Source organism: Perca fluviatilis, chromosome 4, assembly GCF_010015445.1.
Source record: "Perca fluviatilis chromosome 4, GENO_Pfluv_1.0, whole genome shotgun sequence".
In the NCBI taxonomy this organism is placed as follows: Eukaryota; Metazoa; Chordata; class Actinopteri; order Perciformes; family Percidae; genus Perca; species Perca fluviatilis.
The window spans coordinates 24,148,395-24,173,195 of record NC_053115.1 but is presented as its reverse complement, the minus strand read 5'-3'; the positions used below and the strand labels follow the sequence as shown (position 1 = coordinate 24,173,195).

The window sequence follows — 24,801 nt, the reverse complement described above, 5'->3', positions numbered from 1 at the left end:
ACATACTCCGGTAGAGTAGTTGGCGGTACGCACCTTATAAGTAATGGTTGCAACCCACCATAAAACCAAAAGAAGAAGAAGAAGAAGAAGAAGAAGAAGAAGAAGAAGAAGAAGAAGAAGAAGAAGAGAGCAGCACACCCATAGACTGTAAATATTAAGTCTATGACCACACCCAACCAAGAGAACAAAAAGCAGATGAGGTCACTGAGTTAATGTAGGTCCTTCACACTTTTCTTCTTTTAAAAGCAACATTGTGTAACCTTTTTAACTGCTTTAAAAACCATTTTGATGCTACTCTGACTTGTAATAGCGAGAATGGTCCCTCCGTAATTCCTACTGACAGAGGGAAATAAAAAGCTGACAGACAAGACGGCAAGCTGGCCATTTTGCTATTGCACTAGTAATTTTAGCTGGCTTGTCGTGGCTTGTGTTGTTGCATTTGCTTGATATTTGGCTGTGTAAGCAAAGTTGTCTACTCGCTAGTTTTTGACCATAAGTAATGTAATCATAACAAATGCATGTCTATAGTTACGATAGCGGTGTATAAGTGAATTACACTCTCAAACTGTAGGGGCACCAAATTGCTAAAAGTACTTGCTTTAATTCTTGATTAAAAAACCATCAACAAATTAGGATTTAGTAATCTAGGATAGCTGATTCAGGAAAAGAGGGTTATAGTCTTTTTTATCATTATCATAAGCCTGTGTAATTGCCTTTCACTTCGATTACAAGAAATTAAACTTGCTCTAGCTCCCTAAATATCAACCATTTAAGAGGCTTAACACATTATACTATGTACAATCCTCATTTACAGCAGGCTTGCTTGAACCAGACTTCAAGGACAATGACAAAACAGGAAAGTTGGACATTTTTGCACAAAGTCCTCCTATGATTCATCAATGTGCAGAGCTGGACTGAGGTAAAGAATCAGCCCTGGTCTTTTGAGAACTAGACCTGACCACCACAATCAGCCGGACACCACCCATCCTTGCACTCCCCTTCTACACAAGAACATACAGTACCAGCAGGGGTCAAAATTAGCACCATTTACCAGCCAAATGCTGGTAGAGTCGCTTCACTCACCAGCCAAAAAACAATGGTAATCTATTGAGTGGTAAAATTTGAACATTTAGCTACACTAGCCATTTGGCTGGTGGGCAAAAAGTTAATTTTGAACCCTTGCATACCAGCCGATACAACCCCCTACCCCACTAACACAGAACGTTTAGGGAACGTTGGGGAACGTTAGTTTTTGGTTCTCTAAAGGTTAGTTCGAACCAAACCAAAAACTAACGTTTAGGGAACGTTCCCTCAGGGTTATAACGTTCCCTAAACGTTAGGGGAACCAACCAACTGAAAGGTTCTCCTGTGGTTGCACTGTTACCTCCACACAACGTTCCCGTTTGGTAGTTTTTGGTTGTTTTTGGTTGTTCTGAGTGCGGTTTTGAAATGTTTATTTAAACCAGCGCCATTTAAGTTTTTGAAGTAGCATATAAAAGGTTTGCAGTCACTTGATTTAGATTCACTCAAAAATGATTGGTCTTATAAAATCTAAGTAAGATAAACAACATAGCAAGATAATATATTTATTTTTAGGCTGATATCAATTTTGCTAAAAACTATACTTTTGTGCTTGATTTCGTTTTTTTAACTGTATTAGGTGGAAATACTTAAAACAAGAATCTATCGATTTTCACAACTAAGACAATTCACTTCTTCCATTTCACTTCTAACAAGTGGCTCAATCAGTGTTTAAATCCAACCGTTACACCCCCACGCCAGTAGGGGAAGACCGTGCCTCTGCTCTCAGGTGACCGATTCAAGTCCTGTCCTCCGGACTTCCGTTTGCGTTTGATACGATACACCTTCTTCTCTTAATACATCCATGCGATACACGGACAAAGAAAGAAGATTCAATTTGAAACGATCTCACGAAAAAGTAAGTGAAATACGTTACAGTTTCATGATGTTATGGTTGTAATGCAACGTTTTGGGGTTTAACCGTAAGCCCTTTCCCTCGTAGTGCTTTGTTATATTCCGGTTTTGATCAGGTTCACCAAAAAAGGTTCAACAACTCACTTCAGCATTTGTGTTTCCCGTCGTCGCCATCTTGCCAGTCAAGCAGCGACTTGTTCAAAACCTTTTCTTTTTGGTAAACTCTTTGTGCACAAACAATGTTCTCAGTGCTCGAGTTCATGTGTAAATCCCCTGGTGAGACTTCGTGCAAAGTTTCATGTTGTGTCGAGCCTTCTTAGTGTTTTACATATAGTGATTTTGATGCGATAAAAGTAGCCTCTAGTTCTCCCATTCAAAAGGCCATTTGACCAGAAAACGACAATACGATCAATCTTAAAAGTGGCGTTTCCGTCCTAATTATGCTTTTAAACGAAAGTTTGACTCGGGTACATTCACAAAAAGATCCTAGGTTGCATTGTGGCGAGAGTAACGCTTTAAATGGACTGCATATATATTGCTCTTTGCATATATATTGCGCTTTGTTTGCTGTTGTGCACGACGTGTATGCTTTACCGCATTGTATGTTTTGCGTCATCGTGTTAACCTGCTTGCGTTGTTGTTACAAATAAGACATACCAGCTCTTTCAATTAGTTTTAGTGTACAGTACATACATGATAGCCAGTAAAATCAGTAATTTTAGGCAAGTCACTCGGCGGCCACCTTGCAACGTACTTTGGGCAGTTATCGGCAAGCTATTTTCCTATTTAAGTGAATGGGGAAGCATACAGGAAGAGACAGAATATGTGTAGGCTCCACAGCTGCCATACTGGCTTTACAAACTAACCCCATGCATTTCTGTGGATGCTGTGTCTCCCTATTAGAAAGTCTCTGGGCTACAATGCAAAAGTCCTGAGAAATACTGTCACATACAATGTTTATGTTGTAATGTTTATGTTTACACTGTATACATTCAAATATTATTTTTGCAATCAGTACAAATTGTATGGTCTTTTATTTCAGATGACTCTGGTCCACAAGCAAGAAAGCATTCCAGTTTTGAACCCTTGCATACCAGCCGATACCACCCGTACTGCTACTTAGCTAAGTGTTAAGATAGTATGATAATGTACTCACTGAGTCAAAAAGGCTGCCTTGCTCATGATGGCAATACAGCTGAAGGTTGAGGTTGGAGCATGGGTGTCATGATGTCTTCAACAGTAAACAGGTGACAAGTCTATAAGTTAAGCTAAAGCTGAATTTTGTACACAGTATGAAACTTGTATTATAGTGGAATGTGGACAAATCAGAAAGCTATAGTATTATGTTTGCAATTGCCTTAGCTTGCTAATACATAACTAACATTAGCTTACTTACAGCTAACTTGTCCTCATGGGTTGCTAAAACAATCATTTGACATGGTTAAACAGGCATTTTGTGGAGAAATGTTTACCCAGCCGGTGGGGGCGGGACTTAAATGCGCTCTGTCTCTATGGTAGAATGGATCAGGTGGGATGTAGTAGGATGTGATTGGCCAGTATTCAGATGAGAGACAAACCAGTGGACCAATCACGTGATCATTCCCCTCTCTGTGGGCCGGTCAGCCAAAGACCAAGGATGTGAGTGGCCAGTGTTCACATGAAAGACACACAAGTGGGCCAATCATACGATGTGTCTCTTCTCTCTATAGCCCCGTCACTCTCTCACTCGCTCTACCACACACTCCCCAAGCGCACACACACACACACACACACACATATACCGCCGCCGGCCCAGCTATTCTTTTAAAGAGATCGACGCACACACCAACGCACGTATAAACTTAAAAGGCCACTTACGTAGGCTACGGGGAAAGCTCAGCGTTGAGCGTCCACAGAACCAGGTGTGTTTTGAAATAGAAATAGGCCTAGCTATTTACAGACTGTGTGGGATAAAGAAGCCTAATTCTCCTTTACAATAATTCACAACATTTACAATCAGGAAGGCAAACTCATTAAAATATGCAAAAATTAAGATCAGTGTATTTGATGCAATAGTGGCATAAAAATGTGCCAGAGGCCACCAAATTTGGGCTTTTATGGCCAAAAACCCCAGGCTTAAAGCCTGGTTGGTCTTGCCTCTGGCTATACTGCACAAATTGCACCACTCTATGAGCCAGTGCACAGCCTCTGATCCTCCAGCAGGGCCCCTCTAGCTGATCTGATCTGAACTTGCATTTAGAATTAAAAGAAGGGGTAACCGGGCTTTTTCCATCTGGGCCTCTGTGATTTGGATCAACCTAACTGAGGAGCTCAGGGAAAGAAACAAATCAATATCATTTCAACTGCTTCAAACATGTTCTTGTAGATGTGTTGTTATTTGATGGGGGCACTGTCTCCTCAAAATGAAAAGGTTCTGGTTTTTGACTCCACTTTTCTTTATGGGATTTTCTTCAAGATGCTCCGGTTCCTTCTGCAGTGCAAATCCATGCAGGTTAGGTGAAGAGGAAGCTCCTAATATCCCATGGGTCTGACCAGCGACCTGTCCAGAGTGTAGTCTGCCTCTTGCTCACTACATGCTGGGAAAAACAACTGCTCCACTGCGACCCTAAACAAGTCATTTAGAAAATAGTTCCATGTTATTACAGTATTGAATGCCTTTGTTCTTTTTTTGTCCTTATCTTGTCTCACTTTTTATGTTTTATCTCACAAGGCTGTTTTATTTAATTTCTCAAAATCTGACTTTTTAAGAGTTCTTTACAAATAAATGGTACTATTGTTTTAGTATAAATTAAATGATCTTCACAGGCCCAAGTAATGTACTGTCCAAACAACAAAATGTCATTGTCATTGTCATGTTTGTATATGTGAATAAAACAAACAAACACACACACACAATTCTGAATGCAGTTTTTGTAAACAGTCAATGGCCATCTAACTATAATAGTCATCTCACTTTATTAATTCAGCTTGTCACCAGTGCTGCATTTGCATTTCTTGTAATAAAGTCTGGTTTGCGTATGCAGTGTAGTTAGCTAAATGGATTTGTAGTTACCTACGTAAAGCCTGGTTTTGAGTGTGTCGTAAAACTAAAATAACTAATGCTATTCAGCTATAAGGCTATAGGTGATTGATATTTTCTGTGGTGCACATTTATATTCGCCCCAATGTTTAATCAATTGTCATTACCCAGCCAAGTACAGTGAGAAAAGAAAAGGTTATTTAACAGCACACAGCTGTCTGCCTGGAGAACTGTCCATCACCAACCATCTATGTGCATAAGTAATGATGGGACTCATGTTGCCCTTTGAATTTGGGGAAATGGTCTGATTTATGGCAACACATTCATATGTTCACATGTGCAGGCCATCACTAAGGAATGACATTTTCTCTGACAATGATGGAAGATGAATGAAATGCTCGTTTGCAGGTAAAATAAGATTAAAGTGACCAAGGCACATATCTTCCCCTGGATATGTGCTTACTCTTTAACCTTAACTTTCATGGCATTAGTCATATGACCTGTAGCCATCCGGATGACTGTGACTGTGGAGCTCATGCTGACCTACATTTGTGTACATCCATTCAGACCATGACATTTGCTTGTCACTTAGCAACTACTGTTGGACTAAAGGCTATGATTAATAATGGATGGCTAAATCACTTCTTGGCAAAGATACACAAATAAATACATGCACTGCAGCAGTAGAGATCAATACAGTATAATAGAGTTGGCTGCATATTGTTAAAGGCAGTAATGTAGAATTGGATTCAAATTGTTAAATCAATATAAGTTGGAACTTTAAAGGCAGAATGAGTAGGATTTTCCTTAAAAAAAAAACAATTTATAGACTAAAAGAAAAATAATCCCTCTTAAATCATCAAGTATGACCCACTATAAACGAGTGGTGCTGTCTGTATCTGCAGAGACCCTGCACTCTGCCTGTATTTTCTCTTTTCTTTTCATTTTGCTGTGTTCAGGACGTTTCTGGGCGTCAGCCTTTGGTCACTGGGTGTCTAACCCCCCGCCACAACGTGCAGGGTGTGAGGACTGGACTCTATAAAAACGTAGCGACCAGGTGCCAGATCGTAAGCACGAGAATCCAAGAGAAAGCTACGAAAATGACAGACACAGTGCCAAAAAAATGCAAATATAGCGAGTGGACAAAGCTTGTACCAAAACGAGAATGAATCTGAAGGAGAGGATGGGGATGAAGAGTGTGATGTGATCATGCAAGTGGTACTCTGGCAACAACGGTCAGAGTGTCATTGAGCCAGGAAGGAGGGGCCAACTTTGAATGTTGCGTTTACAAACTGCAACAGACAAATCCCACTCATTCTGCCTTTAATTCCCTAATTACCTCACACATTTCTCCAGACTACTTATCCATGTCCTTGGTGAATTACACCCTTTTGAGATAGTCATTCAGATTATTCTATCTAAGGATGGGCATTGCAAATTAGCTTAGGCTATAAATGCTGCGATGTCTGCCATTGGTGTATGCTACATACTTGTCCCTATACAAATAAACATTAAAGAAAATATTCAAAATGATAAGTAAACCCTGTGATTTTTTTTATCACACTGTGATTGCAGCACTGTTTTAAAATGAGCAAAACCCAAAGTTTTAGTATTTGTGGCATCACTCATATACTTACAGACAAAACGGAGTGTGACAGCTGCAAAAGTGTGGAGAAAGCTTATTTTTGTTTAGCAGCAGTGAAGAATAATATATGTTTGAGACACAATCCAAAGCCAGCTCTCAGAATACACTCAGCGGATACAGTAGACCTACTAATGAAAAAAGCTGAGTGTTTCTTTGAGACCCAGTTATGAAAGCAAGTGCATGTGAACATCAGCCACTGTCTGACTGGCCATTTTAGCAGCAGATCATAAAGATGAAAGCAACTTCATATTCAGCATCCTCTGGTAACTACGACAATTACAGTAGTTTGGCAGAAGGCAGGAGGGAACCATGCTGAGAGGAGAGTCTTTGTTTGGCTGTCATATGGCCCGTTTGTTTTCATCTAGGACTATTCTTTGACTCTACCCCTGGTTTAAACACAAGCTAGCTCCACCACGATTCATAATTCAGGAGACATCTTCAGCAAACAAGCGGCAAATCATAATTATTTACACGGATGCTGTATTTGCTTTATCACTGTTAACTCTTCTACTGAGTAATTCACTGAGTAATTGAAGTTTATTGCACACAGTGAGATGTAGGCTTCTTTTTTAACCAAAAAACTTAAATATTTATTTGTTTTCATCTTTTTTTCTTTTTATCATTTTAAATACATTTGCAAGTTAAGGTCAACATTGAATAGGTTGCGGATATCAGGTGGATGTGACCAGGCCATTCATCATGTGTTACCCTTCTCCGTCTTAATTAGACACAACCATCCTGTTGTCACTAGTCCCCCTCCCTCCCTCCCTCCACCAAAGGAAATAAAATATCAAAATCAAATGTCTCAGGATAAAAAATGAATTGAACAAATTCACACACACAATCTGGAATGAAAATTGGCTCCCTGTGGGACAATGCTGGCAACCAGCCAATTCCATGAAATAGTCATTTTGTTCAGTCTTAAATCACTGCTGCGGTTTGTGCCTTATTGCCTTACAATTGGCTGTGGAGAGGATAAGAAAAGAAATTGTTAACACACAATTGTCCTCAGTTTGTGACCTCCAAAAACCCTTTTATAAATCACTAAAGTACAGCAAAAGTATGTCAGTCTCAACCGTTCCGACTAAACAGAGAGCACGTTTTCTTCTGCAGTTCTTTCACTCTATCTGTTCCCTCTTTCTACTTGCCTCTACTTTTCATCAATGTCTTGAGTTGGTTATTTTACAAAAGTGGTCATAGAAAATAAATACAAATACTGTATTTTCCAGAATGTAATTTTTTTATGGCCCAGATGTCACCTCACCCTGCCACTGCAGTCACAGTGCAGGAAATTCAGGTTTTTTTTCTTCCATGTTGTCTCACATTTTTTTAATAATGTCCTCATCCCCTCAATTTATCTTTAGCACTTCAGTTCACTGATGCAGTTGCCATAGTGATCATGGTGTAAATAAATAAATAAATACATAAAAACAAATAAATACATAAATAGTTCCTCCTTAAATAAATACATGTTTGTCAAACAGGTTTGCCTTGGCATAGTTTACCTACATCATGTTTATACTCTGAAACTCTGGAAACAGTCTCACTGCTTAAAATAGAGGTTTTCATTTATGATTTGGGAGAGAGAAAATCCTCCAAACTAAATGGCAATTTTGGTGACTGGATATCTCTTTCGTTACTCTTTCTCATATCATCGCCAGAGCTCTCATGCTGGAGTCCAAAAAACTCTCACAAAAAAACAAAGAGAGTAAAAAACAAACCAAAAACTTCAAAGTTTGACAATGGGATTTTTCTTTTAAAATAGATAAAGGAGTGGTGCTCTGTCTTTAAGGAGTACACAGTGCTGGCTCTGATGAGTGCCAGAGGATGAGAAGAGGAGGCAGAGAAGTGGGAGGCAGAAGAAGGAGTTTAAACGTCTCTCTGCAGAGGAGAAGCTGTGCTAGGACCTTTCCTCCTCGGGGTTTTCTGGAGCGTAGTAGCCCGCTAGTTGCCTGAAACGTGGTCCCCAGTCGCTGAGGTAGGAGAAATCCTGCTCCGAGGTGGTGGACATCGTGTGGATGGAGCTTAGTGAAAGCGCTGGTGAACTGGTGCCCTCAAAGGCGTACGTCTGGAAGGAGTCATACGGCGGCACCGACAGATCGGCATCAGCCTGTTCCACCTTCTTTCGGATGTAGCCTTTGAATAGGGAGAAGTCTGCCGCGGTTGCTGCAGCTCCCTCTGCACCACCACCCACCCGGTTAGCCTGTATCCACTGCGGCAGTGAGCGGATGTCCGGGCCAGAGTCACAGCTCTTGGCCTCTGGGAAGTCATAGAGGTTCCTCAGGGCGCTCATGTCGTACGCCTGAGTGTCCTGCTCCCCTCCGCCCTCGTCATTGTACTTGATGACGTTATCCCTCATGTCCTCCTCATCCTCTGCCATCCTCTGGCCCTTTCTGTGGCGTTTCAGGGTCAGGATCAGCAAGACAAGGACTGATGAAGAAAGAGACATAACAAGACAGAGAGAAAGAGAGAGAGAGAGAGAAAAAAAACAATGCTTGTAATTCCACACTAATGGTAAAAAATGCACAGGTTAATTGAACAAGTTTACAAAAAAAACCTTGATATTGTTAAGTGTTAAGTGCACATGTTGCACCCCCTTGTTTTGGCACAACACAACATAAAGGTTAAATATGAATTTGTCAGATGAACTGGAAAAGTAGGACGAGATAAAAGCCAAGAGAAAGACAGGTTCCCATTTAAGGGATTTTATAAACTGTCATTACAGCAAGCGTTTAGACATCTGTGGCTTTAACTCTCTTGATGCACAGTAGCAATCGATTAAGAGTTGTCGGGCTAACTTTAAGAAGCTTGCATGCAAAAAAGGAATTTCTCTTCATCTTGCTAAGAATGATGACATACCAAACTCAGATCCAGGGCATTCAGTACTAAAGAAAACAACTGTAGGAAAATAAATGTGATACTATGTGTCCGTGGTGTATGGTGCTTCACATCAAACATGCACAGTGCATGATGGATTTACAAGCACTTTTCATGGGAAAGTTTCTAACTACTTCTATTGTGATTTTGATTTCACCTCTCAGGGCAAAGGAGGGGGGATAATATATTCACAAGTTTTACATTTCAAATGCATGAGTATTGATTTTTCACAATCCTGATTGCCTTGCCCAGAAATATGATTTAAAAGGCCTAATGGAGACCAATCTGTATATCAATACTCATCCAAGTCGAGTGAAACTAAGACTTTGTGGTTCCATCACTACTTAAAACAAGAGGCAACCACCTACAAAGAGAAATAAATGCCTCGTAAAATTAAGTCTGAATTAAAGAAGGGAAAGCAATAGAGATGGATCACGTTATAGGCTAATGAGACGAGAGGAAAACAAAGGCTGTATGCAGAGATAAATCAATGAGGCTTTAATTTCAGCTTAGTTATTTTAATTACTGCGTACATTTGTGATTAGGCAAGTCTCACTTAGCTCACACAGCTCAGACACCCACCCCCTGACTCCATCAGCCCGTCTGGGGGCTGCACCCTTCCCTATGAAACCTCCACCAGATCTGTCTCAGACTTGCAGCAACATCAAATATAATTTTCAGTGATGATAAAATCATATTACAGGCAGTTATAAATGAATTTCGCACAGAATACACTGGGGTGTATGAGAAATATAATGAACAACTCCATTAACTATAGTCTTATGGATAAACAGCAATCAAGCCTCTTTTTGATTGACTAATAAGCAAAGAAGGATGTGGACAGGGATTGATATACAGTATGTGGTAACTACTCACAAATACAAACATGACATTATCATAATATGTGTATCACTAAAATTATGCAGGAATTAATTCATTAAATAAACAAAATGGCTACTAACCGCTATACCAAAATGTGTGAATTCACAGTAGCTGGTAGTAGATCAGTTTATTAACTCCTATCTCTATAATGGATACCTAATCCAAATAAATGTGATTTTTCCTAGGACGTATTTTTCCTGCGCTCCCACTTCACATTATCATCTGAATTTGTAAGAGCTACGAGTGGCCTTTTAGTAATTTGTCATACATGCTGAGAAATAATTTGTTGGGAGTCGCACATACGCAGTAGCTAGGTAAGGACTACTAGCCAGTCAGAAGCAGAGTATGAGGGAGTGCCATGCTAGCAGCTAGGCGAGCATTATAACATGTTACAAAGTGACGCACGTTCGTCATGGAAGTAAAGGCTGGACTACAATAGAGCTGTTTGGAGCAGTTTGTGAACAGTGTTTTCTGTTGGAGTGCCTTTGGGGTGGACTTTGGGCTTTTTCACTTTGTAAACCTATAACATGTACAACACAATAAAAGAAAGGGAAAAAGCCAAAAAGCATAATATGAGCACTTAAAAAAACAGGCTTATGAATAATGAATTTCTGTGACAAGCAGGATGTTTCCTGTGGCCAGTCAGCGATGGACTGTGCTACTGTGTAACAGTGGAAAGAATCACGTTTTCTTCCCTTTAGCAGGGACAATGAGCAACTACTCTAAAGGGATGCCAGTGAAGAGACATTTAGATAGATCATTAACCAGTAGGCACCATGCATCTTCGGGAACAGATAGCCTGTTGCCTAAAACAAATGCCCACAAGCCCACAGAGATAAAAAGACTATCAATTATAATGGGGCCTGTGCTGTCTGGGACGGCACGGCACAGATTGTTTGATGCTCCACCAGAACACCCATCCATACATTGTGAAAATGAGATATGCCCACATCGTTTCAGTCTAACTAGATCAATGTCATGACTTTATGTGCTGTGTGCAGGAAATTCACACATGTTAAAGCACATTAGTGTGAACAAAGCCCATGGCCAAATGCACTCTTTCCAAGTGACCTTACTTCAAGATGTGACTATAAAACACCATGTTTCACCTTTTGCTTTCATCTCCTTCCGCTCTTCTTTTCTTTCTCTAGAGCCAAGTGCAAAACAAACATTGGTTTCAAACATGGAATCTGTACAAATTACTTGTTGCTGCTCCTAGTAATTGTCTTCATTTGGTATAAATGACCTAAGAAATAACTTGCAGAGTGAAATCGCCCTGTGTGTTCCTTGCCTAAAGAGCTGTGCAAGCCTAAAAAGCCTTGCTGATCTTGAATGGGGGATTTTGTGCAGTATCTCTGACTGATAATGTACATTCGTTCTCCTCTTACATTGTTTGCTGGGCTCCATTGGGAAAGCGGTGTCTGTAACCATTGTGTTTATTCTTCTCCTCCATGAATGGGGCGAATTAATTGCCACTGGGTTGAGGAAACAGTCATGGTTTGTGGTAAATTGCAGTGCACACTGCCATGCATACTAAACAGGCCCTAAGACACTTACTCTAAATTCACACTAATGAGAAGAGTAATAGGAGGTCGAAAACTTGATGTTATGAACTCCCTCATACGTGCAGATCAGCTGCTTTTTCAGTGAATAGTTTTGAAGAAGTGACAGTATGTGGCAGTTCAGTCTGAAGCAAAGACGATCAAATAACCTCATTTGTGAAAAACCCTCCCTCACTGATAACATGAGTGTCACAGCCCATTATGTACACAGATGCTTAAACTGTAACCTATTGGAAACCTATTCATTCTATTAGAGATTAGCATGCCTCAGGCAATGTTAATACAACACATGTACAGAATGTACCTTAGTAGGAAGCATATGTACCTGTGTATAGCTGCCTCCTATACATACAAAGCTGGTCCCCATGTGTACAGATGTTGCAATAAGCGTTCCTGACAAGACAGTTAATTTACCCTTGGGCTGCGCTGGTAGTCCCCCACCCGCCGCCGCCACCGCCGCCCCCCCACCCAGGAGTTCATAACAAGCAGATGGGAGGTAATTGGCATAGATGCATGCAGATGCTGCAAAGCAGTGGAATGGATTCATCACATCAGGCCTATAAATGAACTGATGGAGGGACTGTTTGTTTGTAAAATAATTAGGCAGAAATTTGTTTTCATTTTTCTCATCATCCAACAATTGATGTAATAGAGGTGGTCCAGCCTCAGGAGAGAGGGAGTGCTGGCTGGCTGGTTAGGTAGATGTTGCATATGTGTGTATGTGTGTGTGTGTGTGTGTGTGTGTGTGTGTGTGTGTGTGTGTGTGTGTGTGCGTGCGTGCGTGCGTGCGTGCGTGCGTGCGTGCGTGCGTGCATGTGCGTGTGCGTGTGAGAGAGAAGATAAGAAGCAAGAGGTAATGGCACATTGAGAGAACAAAATGCATTGCAGTTAATAGGTGAGGAGTTATTTGTCTAAGCGCAATGTGCAGTCGATAAGATTGCTGCCACATGCCTCGCTCCCGTCTGTTATCACACAACACGGTAGATACCAGACCCTGTAGCCCTGAGATTGTACTGTCCACATGATGACTGGCAGAAGCCAAGCCACTCTGACTTAACCTGTCCTTCAATGCTTTGATGCATTTTCAGTCCATTTTGGAGGGACTGAAAGCCTTAAAATTTTAATGATCAATTTATTATTATTATTATTATTAAAGGCTCGTATGGGGGTAACTCCAAAATATATAGCTGAACCTCTTACCCCATACAAGCCTAAAGGTAACCTGAGATCCTCTGGAAGGGCACTCTTGGTCACTCCCTGGTCAAAACTGGTGATCGGGCCCCCCAGTTGTGGAACGACCTACCAGACGAGATTAGGGAAGCCAACACATTGTCAGCTTCTAAGTCTCTTTTAAAAGCTCACTACTTTAGACTTGCTTTTTATTGATTTAATTTTAGTTTGTTAATTTTCTGCCATTTCTGTTTCTGCCATTTCTGTCATTGTTGTTGTTGCTTTTTAAATCAATGTAAAGCACTTTGTAACATGTTTTTAAAAGAGCTTTATAAATAAAGGTAATATTATTATAAACATTTTTACCAATCAGTATTAGTCACTCAAAGTTGCATGGACAGATTAGAGTCACTGGCACTATTGCTATCATTTCATTAGTTAAATCCAAATGGCACAAAACATGAAAAAATACCAAAATAGTTAAAGCATCACAGTCTTTACAGTAAGCATGTTACTCTGAATAACGTGTAATGTATGTTTTCATTCAAATAACCAAGGCTGCAATGAAAAAGATTATGTTTGCACCACACAACTCTATTTCCCTGCACAGTGTCTAGCTTTCCACAAGTTTTAAGGCCAGAGTGTTTTCAACTCCAACAGCCTTTGAGGGCATATCATCTAGCCCAGAACACCAAAACCACGAAACACCACAAACAGTTTTTTATAGCCAGCCGAGGTTGCCTCAGATTTGTACATAACATTTTTGTTGAGGCTTTTAAAACTATGATGAATAAATGATGCTCTGCTTTTGAAGTTCATTCCAGTCGATGGTTTGGTTAATGGAGACAGAGTTTTAACAACTCTCATTAGAAAAGCTCTTAAAAGAAATAGATAGCAATGTAAGTCACAGTTAAAGCTGCCTGGTGTCACATCATCCATCATTCACTGCCTACACAATGTGTAACGGTGCAAGCGGGGGAGACAAAACACCGGGAGAGCGTTGTCGTTTCTTTCTGTCACTGAGGAGTGGGAGGCTAAGACGTGCAGCGGGGGGACGAACGAGAAGCTACTTCATAAATTTTTTAGATATGACAATACTAAACCTCTTCGGGCTCTGAGAGGGTGAGCGTGTGCATGCATGTGTATTAGTGTGTGCATGTGTGTATACGTGTATATAAATGACAGAATGTCTGGAAAGCCTTGTCTATTTAAAGCCTGCGGTTCCAGAGGTATACAAGTGCTGAGGCAGCTCTTTTGCCTTTTTGCTTTCTCTCAACCCCCTCCACTTTATCCCCATTCATTCCCTCTCCATCTGTGTTCTAAGGATCAAAGTGGCTTGATATCATTCATAAACCCAGGCGTCTGTGCTCCTGTTTAAACAAAAGCTTTCCCCTCAGAAAAGTGGCAACAAAATGTCCAACAGGAAAGCCTCATGAAAGAAAGATGAAAAATCAATCATGTTTGTCATTCAGCATAGTTTTTCTGCCACTGCATGTGCAATATTGTTCCTGAAATATAGATAACTTCTAAAAGGGTTCAATCCATTAAAAGACACATGCTTGGTTGCATGATTGTAGGAGCAGCAGACATGGAGTTGTGTCTTTACTGTAGGTGCAGCCCTGCAGTCTTGCCGTTTTACTAGTACATACCACTATTGAGCGTAGTGCTTGTGGTGGTCCTGCTGGAGTAGTTGAACTTAGCAATGACCCCAAAGAAGCAATAATAATGAATTGTGCTTATCCATCGCTCTAGTCATCCATCATACACCCATACATTTATCTGCTCATTCATTCATATATACATGAGTACATCCATGTGCTTACCTATGAGGATGAGCATGCAGACCAGTAGTGCTATAAGAGCTCCAGGGCTGAGAGCAGCACTCATTACATAGGCTGTGGCATTGCAGGACTGGATGGCTCCCTCTGTGTTCCACAAAGAAAAAAATAGCATTTACTATACAGATTTAACACCAGTTATGAGTCACTTCAGTGGACAAGGATTAAGCACTGTTTTATCAAAAGTTTTTATTATGTGTATATTATATTTTCACCCAGCTGAAATCCCTCTTGAGGGGCATTTGTCTGCAGATTTGTGGCCTTGTGTTATTTTGCTTTCCACAAATATAAGCTGATAAAACCAGTGGCACGTAGATGACCTTTTTAGCACTGCTGATGCAGAAGGTGACAATGATGATAATGTTAATGATGGCGCAGCTCCTATAGTAGCTCTCACCTGCGTCACAGCCACAGACATGGATGGTCAGGGTGCCTGTGGAGCTGAGGGAAGGAGGCCCGCTGTCAACCACCAGGATAGGCAGGAAGTACACATTCTGCTCATGGCGGTTAAAGCCTGATCGCTGAGTCTGGATGCCAGCTGTGTGGTCTGGGTGAGTGGGTGTGAGTGTGTCAGGGGGTGGGGGTCAGAAAGACAAGGAAAAAGCAGAGAATTACACATGAATGCCTTAATATTTTGAGATCTAAACCACTCCTGTCTGCTCACTGATTTTTTTAACCAGGCTGCAGTAGAACTGATGAAACTCCATCCAGTGAGTTCTTTGAACTCAACACTGTACTGATGGACGTAGAAACAAGTGGGAGTGTCGGCCTATTTGATTACTAAAATCATAGTTGTTTAAGACTTGAAATTTGTCAATGTAAGATGTTTGCCTAAATGCCTAGATGTTTGATTAAAATAAAAATGGAAGCAACTTCCTCAAGAAATGGTCAAATGAAAAGAAAAGCACCATCCTTGTTATACATAGTCTCAATAAATCATGTGCCATAATGCATAGTTCAAGGACTCCAGATGAAGGGTGTCAGGACTGTCAAGTTTAACTTAGGGTTGAACGATTTCACTGGGGAAGAGAACTGCTTTTGTGCTATTAACATTTATCATGTTCTTTTTTTTTTTCAGCAAACAAAAACAGGAAAGAAAATGAGTGAGAGAGTCACTGTTTGAAATTAAACTTCACCGGTGTATATATATCAGCCCTCTCCCGGAGACTTAGATAAATGTAACACAGAATACAGGAGGAGGCTTTGACAAATAGAGTCAGAGAAGCTTTGTGGGTAGACTTGCGGATACCAAGCAATCCATCTCCCAGAACATATATCACCGTTATCCATGTCGCCCTACAGCTTCTGTGGCTCATGTAGAACAATCTTTATATTACTGTTTACTGTATCTACGAGAATGTTACGCCCCTGAGTTTGTCCTTTCTGACTTTAACACAGCATTCTCTTCCACGGCTGTCTGCTTTAGAAAAATAGATTTTTAACATGAAACTGCTTTATTCAGTGTTTTTACCCGGTTTTTACAGTGTTTTTTTAATCACTGGTGGCTGTACTGCATAGTACTTTATGATGATGTTGCAACACTTTATAAATGTCTCCCACTGTGGAACATGTGCAAAAAGGCTCTCGAAATTTTGTCCCTGACTGACCAACCCACATACAAATAAAATAAGGAATACAAAACCTTTCACAAATGCGTAAAATGAAAGAAGTAAAAATAATCCACTAAAAGGTGAATTTCTTTTTTCCTTCAGCTTCACATCATATGACATTTTTTGAAAGCATGATGGGGGACATTTTCCAGGTAACATGACGGCAGTTTGTGGTGTAGGTTTTGCTCTGCAGACTGCTATCAACGACTTAAAAGAGTTTAGCAATATGGGGGGCTTTTCATCATTGTGTGTCAAGGCTTGGAGACAGAACACCATGTGAGGCCATGATGGGGAAAAGAGGAAGTGACAGATTGAAAGTGACAGGTTGACAAATGTGTCAATGAAAAGAGACACCAGAGTGGAAAAAAGAGGGGTGGGAGGATCAAAAGTCTGTGTGGGGTTTTGTTTGTCTTTTACCAAAATACATACATGGTCTGAGGTAGTGTTTGTGTTCATGAGTACATATCTCTTACATACATATATAAATAAATGTGTGTATTTGTGCATGTGTTTGTATGTTTGGGTATGTTGGGGAAATGGGGCGAAAGTTAACATGATACATTAAATCTAAGCATCAATATACTGTGACATTTAATGATTTTCCCTAATCATCTGCATACACACAATCACAGAGAGGTAGTGGTCTGCATGATGTTGTGGTGTGTGTGTGTGTGTGTTATGCACGAGTTTGTATTACCCGAATGTGTACAAGACAGAAAGAAAGAGCCAGAGGGACACTTCTGTCGTACTTCTTCCTGCATGTCTACACACACGTGTGTGTACTTTACACAAGGCCCGTGTTATGTGTGTATCCATTCACATGCATGGGAGCGGGACTGCAGCAGGCCTCGTTGCCTCTTCACACTATGACATTTCCCTTGCTAGGGCTGCTCCCTGACATTTTCCCGGTGTCAGATCAATCTTGATTTAGCCAGATGTCACATTCACTTTGGTACACATCTCTAAACGAGGGATCTGCAAGCGCAGACAAGCTTAAAAAAACTAATCTTCCTGACAAAGCAAAGTCATCACTGGGGAGCTCAGTGATTTTAATGTTTCCCTACATTGTGCAGATATGTGTAAATGTTGAGTTTCAACGGAATGCCATTTTCATGATGACACTTGAGAAAATTAGCTGTAGGCTGTTGACATGCTATTTAAGAGGAATCAAGGAAAGATTATGTGTTAAATAAAGTGTTAAAAAAAGAAAGAAAATGAAATTAGTATAAAACGCTATTACTGTGGGGAAAAAAAGCTCAGCTTAGTGATGCAGTTCGTCCAGTCGAGCAAACTTCTTCAGACAATTTTAAGAGTACAGAGTGTCAGGAATGCAATGGCACACATCATATTTTCCAATAGTATCACTCTGCTATGAGGACAAGAACAGGTGTTGTTTATCCAAAAATAATAATAAAAAAAATTAATGTGTCTGATAATCTGGTGCATGCCAAGGCACAAAAAAAACTACTTTGCATTTTTTTTTATCCAAATCTTCTGGTAGTATACTCGTTGAATTGTTATTTTAAAAACATCAACCATCTGGCACATGAAGTAAGTAAGTAAGTAAATTTTATTTATATAGCACATTTAAACATAGCGGAGCTATCCAAAGTGCTGAACAGGGTAAAAGCAAAAACAAATAAACAGTAAAACAGCCAACAAGACAAAAGACAGCATCAGAAAACAATTTAAAATGCCAGGGAATACAGATATGTTTTCAATTTAGATTTAAAAATTGAAATTGTAGGTGCAAGACGGATGTCGAGGGGCAATTTGTTCCATAGGCGTGGGGCGGCAACAGCAAAGGTGACTAAAATAGTTATCAATTATTTCAAAGTTTTTGAAACTGCATGTCTTTTAAACTAACTCAATATTGCCATAAGGTCCACATTTGCAGTATGCCCTCAAGCATTTCACCAAATGTACTCAGAGCAACACATTCTCATGAAAGGGTCTGTATGATATCGTACGAAAAATGTATACACACCAAAACGTATGATATCCTACAAAATTAGGAGAGCGCCGGCTGGTCACGTGACCAGCGCCGGCTGGTCACATGACAGCGGATGGTCATGTGACGCCAGCTGGCTACGAGGTAGGCTACATGACGCCAAGCAGCACTTGCTAGTTGTTTAAGCTGCTACAAAGCTTTGTGACGCTGGCTACAGACCTCCGTTGTATCAGGGGTAGTTAGTGGTTCAGGTACCCGAAAAAAGGGGACTTTGAGGCGGGTACAGAGCACTGCGAGCTGCTGGTCATTTTGGCGGACATTAGGGTTAAATTAAGTCCACAAAATATGACCGTTTTGCCATGACAAAAGTTAAGATTAAGAAAAAGGTCATGGTTTGGATTAAAACACTCCTAAGAAACAGGCATTTCCTGGGTGAAAGACTTTAGTTTTCCCCCATAAAAACCACAACATAGGACCTTCGCCCTCTCACCTTTGACATCCCGCAGGGTGAAGTGTCGATTGCTGGAGGCTTCAGGAGCCAGGGTGAAATAGAAGCGATGATCAGATTGTGGCTCGTCTCTATCCACTACACTGATGGTGTGAATTAGCTAAGAAAAGAGAAGCAACCAAAGCAGAGAGGGAAATAAAAGGACAAGAAAGAAAAGAAACATAGGTTAGATTTTCTGCTCAGATCCACTCAATAGGAACAAGAAAATGAATATGAAAAGCACTTTACACTTTACATTTCAAATGCCTCTTTCATGAGGGAGGGAGTAAGGTGGAGTGAGTGTACTTGGATGCATGTGCATTTCAAAGGGGCTACAGTCACAAAGAGATAAACCTTTGTTCTCCAGAAAGTTGACACAGGAACATAAAAAAATGTCTTAATGTTAGAAATGCAAAACTATCATAAAATGCCTCACTAAAAAGCCTTTTTTGAACAGAAAAGGAACAGGATATTCTCTGAGGCTGCCATATTTGCTGTAAGAAATAGCAGACACTAAATGCAAATGTGCAGAGCAACAGAAAGGAAGACACAGAGACCCATTGAGGTTGTCATCCTCCTATCTAATGCTATATAATAGTGATCTACATTCAAAGATAAAACTCAACTGTGATCCCATTTTGAGAACTTTGTGTGGACACAATACAGTGAGATTTGATTCACTGAGAGCTGAGCAGACATCAAACAGCCCCTGGAGATTCTTTCACCTTAACACAGGCCTCTCGGTGACAATTCATCCTCCTCTCATCCTATAAATCTGCAGCCAGCATCAAACCACAAGCTGATAAATAATATTTTCACATCCGTCAGCTCTGTTTCATCCGCTGCCACCACACTATGTACGAGTCCACATATTTCTTATTATTTTCCCTCACTTTTGTTAGCACAGTCTCACTAAAAAACAAAAATATACTATTCAGTGTTGCTGAATGAATTGTTAAAATTTTTAAATGTCAAAATGTTCTACATGAATATTAAAAAAACAGCAGACCAACAGCCAAGTGGCATAATGAGCCAAGTTAAAAGATGTTTTGGCTTAAAAGGCTTTAAAACTAAACTTGAATCCCCTTGAAGCATTAAACTACATTTTATAGCAGTGTCCTGAAGCTGTATAAACTGGAAATAACTAATTTTTCCAAAAATACTTAGTCCAATAATATAATCCATAATCAGTTTGTCAGTCAGATAGTGTTTTGAATAATGCTTGCTTGCCTTGAGCTAACAAAAGCTATTATATTCTATTGTGTGTGTGTTAGAAAAGTATATTCACATTTTGCCTGAGAATATTTCTAAGCTTTATTTTCTTTTGTTTAAATAATCAGTCTATTCTTTTGATAATACATTTGGTGAATGATGTGATTTTTTTGATTTTTCAACAACTACTGTTGAGAGATGTCAAGAGCTGATGTTGCACACCTAAATAAGTGTGGTAAGGTACCTGTAATTGTGTGAGTAGTAGGCTATTTGTTGGTGTAAAATATACTAAATATCCCATGCTGCAAAAGAAGTGAGTTGGTTTTCTCTTTTGATTGAGGCTTCTTATTTGTGAAATATGTCCGCTATGGCCATTATTTGGCAGCTACGCGACAAAGAGACACACAGAGAACCCTGCCAAAGCACAAAGCACCACCAAGTAAAATAAATTTCACAGAGCTGGTCTGATTATCCTAAAGCTATATAATGCTATGAAAAATAGTGAATCAACATGTACTCTGCAATGAAATTTGATTACATTTTTTTAATTAACAGCACCTCTTAAATTCACTAATTAACATGTCATATCTTATTTGTTTAATTCATTCAAATACCAAAGTGTAAAAAACAAAGAGATTAGTATATATTTGTATATTGTATATATTGTCTGAGTGCCAGGGTGCACTGTGGCACAAAGTGTTGTTCATAACTTCGGTTCATAAATTCAATACTCAGCAACACGCAATGGGGATACGGACCAACATTTATTTTTTCACCCATTTGAACTTAACCTTTCGTTATTTCTTCAAACAACAGCAACCCTAACCCTATTTATGACTAATTTGAAACATGTTATGTCTGTGTATGTTTCTTGGCAGAGGCATTTGTCCACAATAAATAGTTTATTGTCATTGAAATATGTTCTGTGAACCAAAGTCGCCTCCATCAAACGTCAGTTGTCAACAACACGTCACCAACTGGGAAACTCGGGTATCAAAATCCAGCCCGAGTTTCCCACCTCTGATTCCCACAGGACGTTACGTGAATGGTGACGTTTTCACTCGGAAAAACGTTTTTCCGATGTCCATGAACGCACGGAAAGACTTGCAGTTTCACAGGAAGTTACGTATTAGACAAGTTCTTGGCAGAGACTCTAGGAACTTATAGTATGCCTACCCCTCCTGGCCAAGAAACGTGGAATTTGTTGTTTTAGTTTGTTTGTATGAATTAAACAAACAAAATATTTAATTTTATTTTAAATTATTTAATGAGCTTAAGAGGAACTGGTAGGCTAGTTTTGAAACATTTTCAGTCATTGTGCTAAGCTAAGCTAATCAAGCTGTAGCCTTATATTGAATAAACAGATATGAAGAGTGGTATCGATGAAAGCGTGTGAATGTATTTTCCAAAATGTCGAACTATTCCTTTAAAGGACAGTTTCAGAATGATTGAATAGCAGTAGCACAGCATTACAAAATACTTTGTAATTCAGTAAATTCTGCACAGTTTTGTATGCTTATGTCTCTCTTTTTATCCCAAACATGTGCTGTGTACCGTATCTACGTACTGCTGTTGTCTATCACAGAATGCAGCAAACTTGTAGCACAGATGGCAAATGTCATTTTGTCAAAAACACAATACCTGTTTTTATTCTGGTTTACAGGAAAAGCTGGGTGCTGCCACTGACTTTATGGAAGCTCAGTTTGTTTATGTTCCACGTTTTCTTATTTACACGTCATGTATTTGTTTAGCAACAGTTCATCCCACTCCTGTCAGCCTTTACAAGTATCGGAAGCATAACTCCTACTGCACACACAGTCAGCTGTTCACTCTTGCCTATTCTGCACAAAGACCTTTCTTTACTAAATATATTCCTACTGAATTTGAACAATTCTACATTCCTTAATAATCAACTGAAATAGCCACCACCAATCAATAAGTTGCATGAGGATGAATCAGAACACATCAAAGCGGGTCAGGAGGCTCATGGAGAAATTTATCCATCACACACATTGTACTTGACTATAAAAATTGTGAACGGTTGGGAAAAGAGACTGAGAGAGGCAATCCCTGTGACATCCACCACTGGCTGTTTTCATTTTTGTAAAACCTTGTAAAAGGACCCCCAAATACATTTTGACTTGGAAGTCCACGAAACACAAATAATTAGTTTTTGCTAACAGTGGTCCTAACACATGTTCTTTTTCCTGTTGTTAAGCAAGACTAGTTTTATATTGCAGTGAAACCTCTGTTTCTCTCTCACATACACAGTTAAGGATCCGCAGTGGCACACATGACAAACAACTCCCAGAACTATTATTAAGTGAGGCGTTTCGCAGAATGATTAAAGCACGGTGTTCGATGGTTGTAATTCCTTTGTCTGGTCTTACAAAACCTTACGATATCAGATAACATCGAAGGAAATATATCAAACCATTATTCAGTTGTTACGATAGCAGTCTCCTATTTAAGGGGCAGGATACTTATACAATGTTAAACACGGCTTTGTTTACTGGACTGAACTCTTTTGTCATTTCCCCTCTACCTCTCTGCCTCTTCAGCTCTTTCACATTCAAATTCATCACTGAATTCCTTTTCTTCTGATTCCTTGGCCTTTACTTTTATCTTCTCCAAACTATCTCCCTCTCATACCTCTCCTTTCCAGAAAGATGTGTCACTCATTAATCATCTACCTGCAAATTGATTATTCAAACAATACTGTAGATATACTCCACAACCTTCTGGCACATAAAGACATCCGCTTTATTGTGTAACTTTTAAGCTCATGTTGCCTGTCTGTGTGAGACAGCCTCATTCCTTTAGAGCTCTGCACACAACTCTGAATTATGAGCCTGAGCGGTGGCTATGCAGTACTGTGACTAAGCTACTGCCAAGCATACTTCCGGGCCACTATTGTACCTTCACAATAAACAGCTCCTCACGTTGCATCACAGACACAAAACAGGCTTAGTCATACCCACAGCTCAGGGAGGTTGTTTGGGATATTACGGCTTACTTTTGTAATTACAAAATGCTACGGCAGGATTTCAGGGTAAATCACATGCTTCTTCCTTAGCACGCCGGAAATTCTGCACTCGAGAAACACACAAAAAACACATGGAAATGAAACAGGTGTTACAGCCTGTATTTAGTGTTTATAAAAATATCATTACATGCCATCTCAAATCTTACCATGGTCCAGATTGCTATACTTTTATGAACTATGATGGCTTTTATTGGCTCTGATTAATAGCAAAATAAGTTGTGTGAAAGGTGTAATGCTGTCCAGATTATGTCCTTATTCATACTGTGTTGAATGTATCTGCAAAGTGTGACTGCTAATGTTTTCCAACTGGATAGCCAACAATATCGATGCTTGGCAACTAAAATATGATTAAGGTACTGTATATTTAAAGTTAAGCAAATAAAACCAATTTGTGAAAGGTTGAGTACAGTGCAATACAAACATGTGTGTCAAAACACCTAGATGTATTGTTTTCACTGACAGTTGTTGGCACATTAAAGTACCAATCGCTTGTTTCCCAGCTTCAGGATGCAGCAGTGCATATTTTTCCCATTTTCTACCTGGAGTGGCACACCCAGAGTAGTTCCATGATCTGTATGGTGTGCCAGAATATGCCAGGACCAGTGTATTTTCCCCATCATGGTAAGAGTTAGTTTAATATTACACTACTTCATGCTTTGCACATTACCAACAAGCACAATAGTTGAATATTAACAACCTTTGTAGGAGGTTGAGGGGTTGCAAAAGCTGCCACACTACTGCATGACTAACTCACATGAGTTACTGTACCATGCGCTTCTAAGTTTCATTATTCCAAAGACCACCACGCATCCAGTCAATCCACAATGATCTATGAAGAATCCAAGTGTGCTGTATGCCAAAGCGGGCCTCGTCTTATCTTCTCATCATTCTTCGGAGCCCTTTATTCCGTTCTGAAGGTAGAGGAATAATGAGCAGAAGAGAAGACACTTAAAGCAAAAGCTTTGTCATCAGCGGAGAGATGACTCTACTCATTTCTTTGAAGAGATATGAACAGCAGTGAAGATGTAGTTAAGTGAGTCATCATCTGCGTCCTGTGACTCTGCCCTCAGCAGGGGGACACTCAGGCAGCATCTCGGGGTGAGTGCAAACTGCTGAGGGGAGGCAGAGAGTGAAGTAAGAGAGGGATATGAGAGAGGAGCAGAGCGAGCGTGTGGGAGTTTATCGAGCAGCTAGCGAAGCTCCCTCGAGCAAAATCACCTAATTAGATTTCTATCTAGCAGTCCCCTTTCCTGACCCCCTTAAATCTCTTGCATCTCTGGAAAGCTAGAAGGGGAGACTTTCCCAAAAGTATATCCCATCTGCACTTGAGGTGTCTGAAAGGTCAAGGTTGCGAGAGGGAGGCAGCTTTCTTATTCGCAGCAGAAATCAACCATTTCACGATGGCAGCTTGGAGGTAATGAATAAATAAATAAACAAACAAACAGACAGCCACTTAAAATGTGCTGAGAGAGGTTCATCTCTGACGCCTGGAATGCATTATAAGCGTCAGAGGTGTGTTTTCAAACGCATCCATTATTTTCAGTGGTAAAAAGCATCCTTATGGTGT

General features: G+C 40.0%; 1 protein-coding gene across 4 annotated transcripts in view; it reads right to left on the bottom strand.

The window, feature by feature from the left end:
* Window positions 1-7,376: 7,376 nt before the first annotated feature.
* The window catches only part of LOC120558070 (cadherin-22-like), a 193,427-nt gene continuing 176,002 nt past the window's right edge, over window positions 7,377-24,801 (bottom strand). For all 4 annotated transcript variants that reach the window (XM_039798916.1, XM_039798919.1, XM_039798918.1 and 1 more), the window contains 4 exons: window positions 18,980-19,097; window positions 15,326-15,475; window positions 14,914-15,015; window positions 7,377-9,029 (listed from right to left, as the gene is read on the bottom strand). In XM_039798916.1, the coding sequence (XP_039654850.1) occupies window positions 8,500-9,029; window positions 14,914-15,015; window positions 15,326-15,475; window positions 18,980-19,097 (900 nt within the window). In that variant the 3' untranslated portion in view covers window positions 7,377-8,499. The remainder of the gene's footprint in view (window positions 9,030-14,913; window positions 15,016-15,325; window positions 15,476-18,979; window positions 19,098-24,801) is intronic.